Raw genomic sequence first — 10,132 nt, forward strand, 5'->3', positions numbered from 1 at the left:
CCATAATATCATCTATTAAATCTTTCACAAATAATTGGATCTGATGAACAGTGCAACCGTTGTGAGGATCGAAAAAGAGAAAATTTTCGTCTCCTTTGAACGAATCGGCTGCACATATTACAGCAGATGCATTGTCTGTGCAACACGAGGTCAGAAATTTAGATACAGATAACTCTTTGATGACTGACAGTAAAGTTCCTGTTAACGCCTCCTTCTCCTTCGTTTCGACTTCTCCGAAGTGAATCGGAAAAACAGCGCGTTCTATATTGCTGGTTATAAGGTTGATCGTAACACTGATACAACTTGTCCTCTTGTTTGATGTTTAGCCCTCTGTTTCTATAGATACCCAAGGCAATCTGATCTTTTTCAAAACGTTAAAGCGGCGATAACTAAAATCAAGAGTTCCTGCACTCACCATCGCGCCAGATGCACTGATGTGCTTTGAAACATTATTTCTATTAAACATATGTTGACATTCTGGGAAGTGCTTGGCAGCAAATTTTTTAAAAAAATTGGTTTCAAAGAAGGAATAGCTCAGTCCTGCCATCACAGCCAATGCGCCAAAGTTTGCTGGACCTTTCTCTTTGCTCCTTTCGACTCTAACTTTTTCTCAGACGTTCAACGTTTGGTCGTGATGGACATAAATACAAAAAAAGCAGCAGAAACATCTTTTATATGAATAGCATGTTGATCGTTTATATGACGCTCAGAAAATTTTGATGCATTCTTCTGCCGTAGTTCTTCATTCTTAAAACCTAAAATCTCGTGGCAGATCGTGTTGTCTACTTTATTGTAAAACTGACAAACCATAGATTTATCCTTCAGTTCAACAAAAAATAACTTGTATAAATTAGAGTTTTTTCGATTGTCACATAGGATGTCCAAATGTGCTGTAGCAAGCGAGCTGTTTTGTAGACAATTATACTCCATACCCGCTGGCTCATTGGAAGAAGCAGTCAAAGTATCCTCGTCAAAATTTCCGGCGCCATCGCCTTCCACAAGGGTTGACTGTTCCTTATCAGGGACGGATGCAGGAATTGAGTCAAACATCTCAGCCGTTCTCTGATAAGCGCCAGCTGATTGAACTTGACTGCGGATCCAAGTTAAAAAGGCGCCCTTCTGTAATTGATTTAGATATTGGTTTCCCTCTGAGTCGGGACAATAAAAAGGGATATTTTTGGGAGCATCCTTCAATACTTTTCCAACGAACGTATGACCTCTGTTTCCTGATCAATTGCTCGATTGTGAAATTTAATCACTTCTTCCAAACTAACTACCGTGACCGGTTTGTTCTCAAAAAAAAAGTACTTCTGTTCTTCTCATTCTAAACGTTCGATACTTTTATGCTTAATTATATTGATGTGTTACATTAAGTGTGACTAAGTTGAGAAGCCTGAGCCAAGTATGGCTGGGAACTGAGAAAGTCTTACTTTAAAGAGTAGAGATCCAGAAGTGCATATAGCAGTTAATGGCGCGAGTGGAAGATTGTTTGAGTCTGAAAATCTTTTTCTGTTCTACATACCAACAGCATTGCCCCGAACATATATGCTATTATCAGCAGTTTCAGCACCCTGTCATCACTTGTACCATCCCGTAGAATCCCGCCACTACCTACTTTCAATCCCGCCCGAGGTCTAACGTAAAGGCTCTTTTTATTTGTGAGCGGCGCTACCATATGGCTGCTCCACGGACTGCCGCCCTAACGGGAGAAACGGTATATATAAGGGCCAGTTTGGGTGCTTGATGGTTGCTTTCTGTGTCTCTGTACCTCCTTCCCCCTCCACCCTCATCTCCAAACCAAACTGACACATGTCTGCTAGATTGAATGATATTAAGGACCACTTGACTGGGGGAGCTCATCCAGCTTCTTCAACTGATACTACTCCTGACGACGTGGTGATTGTTGCCGCTAACAGAACCGCCATTGCCAAGGGGTTCAAGGGGTCTCTTAAGGATGTTAATACAGACTACATACTGCTCCAGTTTTTGCTACAGCTAGTGGCGTCGTTCCCCAGTGAGATCAGGGACCACTTGGATCTCATTGGAGAGGTGGCCTGTGGGAACGTCCTCAACACTGGCGCTGGAGCCACGGAACACAGGGCCGCCTGTCTCGCGGCCGGTATTCCGTACACTACGCCCTTTGTCGCCGTCAACAGACAGTGTTCGTCAGGGCTCACGGCGGTGAACGATATTGCTAACAAGATCAAAGTGGGACAAATCGACATTGGGTTGGCGCTTGGAGTCGAATCGATGACGCAAAACTACAAAAACATTAACTCGCTGGGCACAATCTCAGACGAGTTGAAGACGGACAAGAGGGCCAACAAGTGTCTGATCCCGATGGGATTCACAAACGAAAATATTGCACAGAAATGGTCCATCGACAGAGCCAAGCAGGACAAGTTTGCCTCCGAATCCTACAATAAGGCCGAAAGGGCATCGAAAACGGGCCTGTTCAAGGAGGAAATCTTACCCATACCGCTACCATCGGGTAAAATGTTCGATACGGACGAGGGTCCCAGGCCTAATGTCACAAGCGACAGCCTGGGCCAGCTGAGACCCGCATTTATCAAGGATAAAGGTACCACAACCGCCGGTAACGCCTCACAGGTATCAGACGGAGCTGCCGGAGTTCTGCTGGCTCGGAGATCTATCGCGGAGAAGTTGAACTTACCAATCATGGGTCGCTACGTTGCGTTCCAAGTCGTAGGAGTCCCCCCAGAAGTGATGGGTGTGGGACCAGCATTCGCCATCCCAAGAGTTTTGAAAGACGCTCACTTGAATGTCTCAGAAATCGACATATTTGAGATCAACGAGGCCTTTGCCGCACAGGCTCTGTTCTGCATCGAGAAACTTGGTATCAACCCCAGTAAGGTAAACCCACGTGGTGGAGCAATCGCACTGGGGCACCCGTTGGGGTGCACAGGAGCCAGACAGATCGCAACAATATTGCACGAGTTGCAGCCCAACCAAATTGGCGTTGTTAGCATGTGCATTGGCACCGGGATGGGGGCAGCTGCAGTTTTTATCAAAGAGTGAAACTACACCTCGGCAAACCAGGCGAGAAAAGTAAACAAGCGCACTACGAAGGAACCCAGAAATAAAGAAAATGAATCAATCCAAGACGCAAGATAGCAACTAGTAGTTTTTAAATTTATGATGTACTGGTATAACTTATATTCCGGAATACTTAACGAGCTCGGCTCATGCTCTCAAATAAGTGACTTCCTGGTGGGGAGACATGATCTTAAATTATAATGTGGGGGTACATCATCCTAGACGATAATGAGATGGAAAACTGTATACAAAAGAAAAGTCTTCCAATCTCACTTGGTCCTATATAGCAATGTACAGGATAGAAGAAAGCAAGCACATAGTTACTCGCTTATTAATATAGACTTTCGAAAATATTGTAGATCAATACATTAGAAAGCTGAAGCTTTTTTTACACTGTTTGCAGTTGCGACAGTGGAAACCCCTGCGGTGTGTGTGTTATTGCGGCGCTTTGTCCATATTTATCGTTCTTAAAAAAGTACCAGCTGGCACTGTAGCGACAGGCATTATTCTTGGTTGAGGAAACAACACGCTTGCACGTCATGGCCAGGAACAGTAAACATGCACAGTATATATAATTATACCACCTATACCCCAGTGAATTACACACCTATTCAACTCAAATCTGTTTCCAGCCTCCCATCACACACCTTATTCAGGTAGGACTGGGGAAGCAGAACTCCGTCGCATATGGCTCATAATTCAACTGCAAAACCCAGTATTAGGTAACTCTCAGCATGATTTAAAATAACAGATAGAGAAACATCCTCAACAGCCTTCCCCTGCAATGCTATCATTTACCACTTCACAAACAGTATCATGTTAAACGTAGACTGCCTAACTTCAAATCATCGCTACACATAAACCTTCTCAACTTGTACTCTCAACGCAAAGCAATTTCCGTAGTGAAATCCCCTTTGTTTAACCATGAGGAGAAACATATTCCATATCAGGTCCTGCTCTTGCCACTGGAACACCTCAAACTGGCTACCGTTCCACAGTCTTCTTAAATTACTAGTCATCGTCTTTGGGGTACGTAACTGTTAGCTCTTCCCTTGCGGGGAGTTCCATAGAAGATCGGCTAAGTTTCAAAATCTCTACCACCAATACTGGTAACACCGTCTGGATTAAAACTGTTGATCTAGTTGTTTAGAACGAGACTCAAACTAAAAATGGTTCTCACGACCAACATACTAAAACCAGGCATTTGAGACCTGGTAACCCCGCGATAAATAAACCTTCGGTTAGTCCGATTGAAGCACAATTGAGACTTAGCGATTCACCAACAGGTATCATTCGGAAATCCATGTGTGGCGAATGCTGCACAACCGAAAGTCCGGAGGTTATTAAACCTTAGTGGACCATCTGCACCACCGTAGTATTGTGCGTATGGGACGCTCCCTTGGCGAGACAAAATGGGAAGTCGATTCAGTAAATACGCAGCACACCGTAAAGCTTCGCTCCACAAGTAAGGTGGGACACGCCCTCCAATAAGGAGTGAGCGCATTTTCTCCTGTAAAGTCCGATGGACACGTTCAACAGCTCCGTTCTGGGAACTATTATGAGTAACAGTTAACTGATGCGTGATGCCTTTGGACCCAAAGAAATCGTGGAGGACGTTACTTGTGAACTCTCCGCCATTATCGGTACGGACTGTGCCTACCTTATACCCTCCTCGGATGGAGAAGTAATTCTCCTGCTGGTGAATCCAGTTAATTAGGGCTTGAGTCGCAGCAGCCTTATTCTTCAACGGAATAACAAAATAATACCGTGAGTAGCTGTCTCTGATGGTCAGAAAACATTTAGAGTCGACGTATTCCTCGTAACGGAAACCACCACATAGATCAACCTGAACTAACTGCAATGGTGCAGTTGCTTTAAAGTCAGAAATAACACCTTTGGAGAGTTGTCCTTTTGCGGTTACACACGTAGAGCAGAGGGAGTAGGGTGAAGGTTCGTACTTGGCTAGGCCAATTTCCTTGGCAAGCTTGTCGTACACCAGTTTACCAGGATGGCCCAATCTTGGGTGCCATAATTCGCCTTTCGTGACAGGCGCAAGTCCACTCTGAACAATGGGTGGAGTCACAGATGTGACTGACTTATCAGCTACGCCATCCAGAGCAGCCATCCAATAGGCTCTTTTGGCGGGGGTCGTACTAAATTTGTACAACCCCTTTTCCATTTCTCCAATGATCTTAGCCTTGTTGATCACGGTGTTAGGGATATTCCCAATATTATGCCCTGCTTTCGGAAAAGAACGCAAACTTTCCCGACCTTTTTGTCATCTTTGAGATTGACAACAAATTACAAGGGGAGTTGGGAACTTACATGGTATTCTTAACAGTGTACTTGTCCAATTGGACATTTCCTTTCCCTTCGATTGGCAGAGAATTCGCAATGCCGTTCACAAGGCCCTGGTCACCTTCTTTATACACCTTGAACTGGTTTTTATCGTTGGTAATGTGGTTAGTACACCCGCTATCCAAATACCAGTTCTTGGACTTGAAGTTTCCTCCTTCGGTGTCGGTGCTTAATGCAGCACCAACATCTGCTAAGAAACAATTATAGGGATCGGCATCGTCGTCCCCATCAGAAACATAAGCCAGCAAGGATTCGAAGGTTTCTTTTGTTTTCCCTTTTGGCATTGCTCACTTGCATGTCTGCCCTTGCACCGTTTGCAGTACCTAAATCGACCTTTCCTGTACTGATTGTGACTGGCAGTGAACGCAGATGAAGTAGCCGAAGATTCAGTATCTTCCGCACTCCATCTGTCCACAGAGTCATAAAACTCATTAATGTTAACTTCTGACTTATTACCATATTAAATTAGTAATTTGTTCTGAGTGTCCTTAGAAACGGCCAGAATGGATAGGGCCACCGGAAAGGTGGTACTTTGGAAGATAGCCCGGTTCTTTAAAATAAATTGGACCTTTTTGTTAGCTTCTTCAGCGCCATGAGTTCCTTTCTGAATCTCTTTGATGACCTCAAGCACGTCAGTGACTCTGGGTTTGCCAAATTCTGTGGCAATCCGTTGCAGGCAGATTTTTCCTGCGTGAGCGTTACCTGTGAGGTTACCATCATAAAAAACTTGGTCGACAATTTTGAGGACCCTTTTATTAGGACTGGTTTCCTCAATGACTTTCATAATTGTCGTACTCAAAATACCAATAATGATATCACGGTCGTTCGAAGACTCAGAGATGACCTCGTAATTAAAATCGTAAACCCGATTTTGATCATCTGTCAGATACTTCCATAAAGGTAAACAAGTTCTTTGAGCGTTTACGATCAATACTTGAATCCATTTTTCATAATCGCCGACTTTGTCTAGGCGGATTCTTGATCTGGAAGCTTCGACAGGGCTGATAACCTGTAAAAAAGGCTTCAGCTTTCTAATGTATTGATCTACAATATTTTCCAAACAGAGCCCTACCAACACCACTCGCTCAAGGAAAACCCACTGGTGTCAACCCTCCTGCGAAAAGTGCTTCCGCAGTTGCTGTTTCCATATACGGCGGAGGCGAGTCCGTTTTCGGGTCTCACCTTTCGTTGACCGCGGCATTTGGTGTTTTTCTGCTGGCTTTTCTGTAAACACTGCACTCCATCTATCTATCCCCTCGTGATTTTACATGGAATGTGGCGAGCATTAATTTTTTTATATCTTACCGTAGTCAATCTCCCAGTGCTTCGATACAAACCATATGAAAAGTTACCCCTCCAGAATCAAGGAATGTTAATTCATGAAAGTATGCTAATTCGGCGGTTTGTCCATCTGTTGCGGAATGTGCTCCTCAGTTTTCCCGTAACTGTACCTCAGCACATTACTTTGATGTAACCAGAGATAGTCTCGGAGTAGGAATAATCCTTGCTATTGCAGGGCGTGCTAACCAGTGATTTTCGACTGTAGCTGCAAAATGATCTGCTTTTTATCCAAAGTCTTCTGTTTTACCGGCGTAGCGTAATACAGTGAGGCCGGGTTGAAACAACTCCTCATTCGGTACTATCCTGAATAGTCCATCTTCCGAAAAACACAACAGACCAGTACACAACGTAGGTTTCGGTCCCTGCCCATTTCATCGATCTGATAGTAGGATTAAAAACATTAACATCAGGTAGATATATAACAGGTCACAACACTACTAAAGGGGGAAGGCCCCATAAACATTCACAAAACACCCAGTAAGAAAACAGCAAACATCACAGAGAAGGAGAGACTGGAGTTCAAGGAAGATGCACCTCCACCGTATATGGAGACACCTGCGGTAGTGGTACTTCTAGTTGGGGTTGCACCACCAGGGAAGAACTCTCCAGCAGAGGGTGTAGGCTGAACCCCTCTTGAAGTCCCTGTGGCCACAGTTGAAGTTGCAATGGAAAATTTCGTTGTTTGTTTTCCATTTCCATTAGTAGTCTGTTCCGCAGTATTAACACCAGCACCAGTACCTTTACTGGCTGTTTTTGTTAGCCTCCCAGGAGCTGTTGCGCCAACTTCGCAGCCTCCAGTACACGAAGCAACAATGATGGTTGTCGTATGAAATTCGCCCTTTATGTTTACTGGAGTGGAACCGACGGGGAATGTGGTGCGCGTGGCAACAAGTTCTTCATTGGATTTACTAGTGGTGTAGTCACATACAACAACGGTGGACGTCACCTTGGTGTACAAAGTGGTAGTCTCTGTTTCAGTCCCGAACGATCCCGCAGGTCTTTTTGAGCTCTCTGTTGGTTCTCCTACCTCAGTTGTTGTTTTGGACACTTCGGTACCTGATCTTGATTTCCCCGTGGGCTCAATCAAGCTTGTTTCTTCCGCTGTTGTGCTTCTTCTCGCCGTGAACGTTTCGGAGATAGTTCTGTTGCTGTAACCAGAGTTTGTAGACCTGCTTCTCGACTGGGAAGATACCGCGTCAGATGAGCTGGGCACAACACGGTGCGATGTGCTGCTGACGGTCTTCTTCCCAGATTTGCTAGAAACGGAAAACGATACATGTGTCGACTTCGACCGCTGGTCTGGATCCAAGCTCGGAACACCCGTCAATGAAGCATGGTAACTGGACGTTGGAGATAAAGACACCGAGGAGGATGGTTTCACAGTTGTCGATGACTCAGTAACAGACGATGGGGCGAAACTCGATGACCCATAGACAGACGAGTCTGAGCGACCAGTGCTCGAAGAAGAATGAGAGGAACCAGAAGCGGGATGGCTTGCACTGGAGATGTGATGATCAGCGGAGCTAACAATAGCACTACTTGTCAGAGAAATACCGGATGATGACTGTTTTAACGAACTGGCACTGGACGAATGTCTAGACACACTACTACTTGGCATCCGAGAAAATGTAGTTGCATAGACAGTACTTCCAATATTACAAGCTCCGTTAGTCATACCAATACTATACGATGTAACCTCCCTGACAGTGGCACCACCACTTGGCACTTTTGTCGTTGTCACTGGCTCCGGAGTATCTTGCATATCAAACGTAATAACTGCTACGGCTGTTGATGCACCACCGCTAATAAGGGTTCCTTCACTTAATCTCACCTCACATGGAACAATCCGATTGTCCAGATCCGTTATACCATACAGTTTCTCGACGTAACCAGGGAGACCCAAAATGATCTCGTGGTCTTGCATCGTTACATTCCAGGACTCAAGCGGAACTTGACTTGGCGGGATGACAATTGAACTGCTCAGTCCATGTACCTTGACGCTAAGAAGAGTTTGGCTCGAAAACTTCAATGCTGAGTCCTCCATTTCGAGAGTCTCTGCAAAGTTCATTACCTGCCGGAACTCCAACACTGTATTTGTCACCTTAATTATCCCGGTGCCCTGTATATCCCCGTCAAGACTTATGGCTTTGCCATTTGAAGCCGAAATAGCTGTCCCATCGATTAATTTAGAGATACCAGTAGCAATCACGATACCGTTGTTCACAAATGGCAAAGGAATACTGGCAGATGGCTTAATGTAGAGCGTTAATTGTGTGTAGGGATCCTTGCTTCCAACATCCATAGTGCCGTCATTGACAAGAGTGCTAGAATAAAAAAATAGTATAGTTCAGATCATTGGCACCTGTTGCCGGACCTGCAAAGTATAGGTACCCAGAGTTGTGAAAGTTTCCAACTACAATTGTTGCACTTCCGGAAGAATAGAAATCAGCAGTTCCCGTGATCACGACTGAAGAAGTGGGATTATCAAACAGGTGGTAATCGGTGCAGCCGTCCGTGTTATTAACAACCAGGTTGCCGAAGACGTTCACATCATTGGCAAATGTATAGCATCCATCTTACAGGCTTAGAGTGGCGCCCTTTTCCACTGTCACGTTCCCGGTGAAAGTACGACCCCCGCTTAAGGTCGTGTCACTGGTCACAACGAAGTCACCAGACACCTCCTGCGCCGCAACAATACGAAACCATGAAACAAATACGAGCAGCAGGGTCCCGATGTAGTAGAGCATCATGCTTACCGGTCTTGCCTTACTGGCGTCATTTGAACTGCCCAAAAATTTCCTGTTGCATTCTCCTGCTTCACCTATATACAAAGCGGTACGGCAGGGCCCAAAGCTCGAACCCTGTCGCCCCTCGTGCCACCAACCGTCCGAGAATGGATGCCTCGTGCAGGAAAGCACTGCACTGCATGTTCAGCTAATTCTTGTTCCAAAAGGGAAGGAAACGTTCCGCGGAGAGTTCTGCGGAGAGTTCTCTGGAAAATCCCTAAAGGGTCAGTTGTGGTAGCGCGTGATTTTGGTCGCGATTTTAGAACTGAGTACCTCCAAATTTCAAGCTCTGTTCTGTTGAGAGTTGCGAAAAGCGTTGTTTCGAACTAGGCGGTCTCTTGTTCCGATACCACATGTAAACTCTTACTTAGTTAAGTTGGGTGTAGTGACGGGTTTAGCCGATAAGGTGCGCCCTGCAGATAGTCAGATGCATATACCATCAGACGATGCACGATTGTCTCAAGTCTTGATACTTCTTTGAATAACAGCCACGAAAGAGGGTGTTGAATAGGCTTTATTCATTGTATTATGGTATCTTTACACTCTTATCATCCTTATCATCGTCATTTTCTATATCCAGCATGTTTTCC

The 10,132-nt window shown here is 45.0% G+C and overlaps 3 protein-coding genes across 3 annotated transcripts; 1 reads left to right on the forward strand and 2 right to left on the reverse strand.

Moving 5' to 3' along the window:
• Positions 1–1,809: 1,809 nt before the first annotated feature.
• Positions 1,810–3,039, forward strand: POT1 (acetyl-CoA C-acyltransferase; the record flags this gene model as incomplete). The annotated part of the gene is made up of 1 exon (XM_022607405.1): positions 1,810–3,039. One exon carries the CDS (start codon positions 1,810–1,812, stop codon positions 3,037–3,039), a length of 1,230 nt encoding a protein of 409 aa, XP_022464005.1.
• Positions 3,040–4,333: 1,294 nt separating this feature from the next.
• KNAG0C06675 (uncharacterized protein) lies at positions 4,334–5,182 on the reverse strand (the record flags this gene model as incomplete). The annotated part of the gene is made up of 1 exon (XM_022607406.1): positions 4,334–5,182. The coding sequence occupies one exon, from the start codon at positions 5,180–5,182 to the stop codon at positions 4,334–4,336; it is 849 nt and encodes a 282-aa protein (XP_022464006.1).
• Positions 5,183–7,219: 2,037 nt separating this feature from the next.
• Positions 7,220–9,058, reverse strand: KNAG0C06680 (uncharacterized protein; the record flags this gene model as incomplete). The annotated part of the gene is made up of 1 exon (XM_022607408.1): positions 7,220–9,058. The coding sequence occupies one exon, from the start codon at positions 9,056–9,058 to the stop codon at positions 7,220–7,222; it is 1,839 nt and encodes a 612-aa protein (XP_022464007.1).
• Positions 9,059–10,132: the final 1,074 nt, after the last annotated feature.

Source organism: Huiozyma naganishii, chromosome 3 (assembly GCF_000348985.1).
Source record: "Huiozyma naganishii CBS 8797 chromosome 3, complete genome".
In the NCBI taxonomy this organism is placed as follows: Eukaryota; Fungi; Ascomycota; class Saccharomycetes; order Saccharomycetales; family Saccharomycetaceae; genus Huiozyma; species Huiozyma naganishii.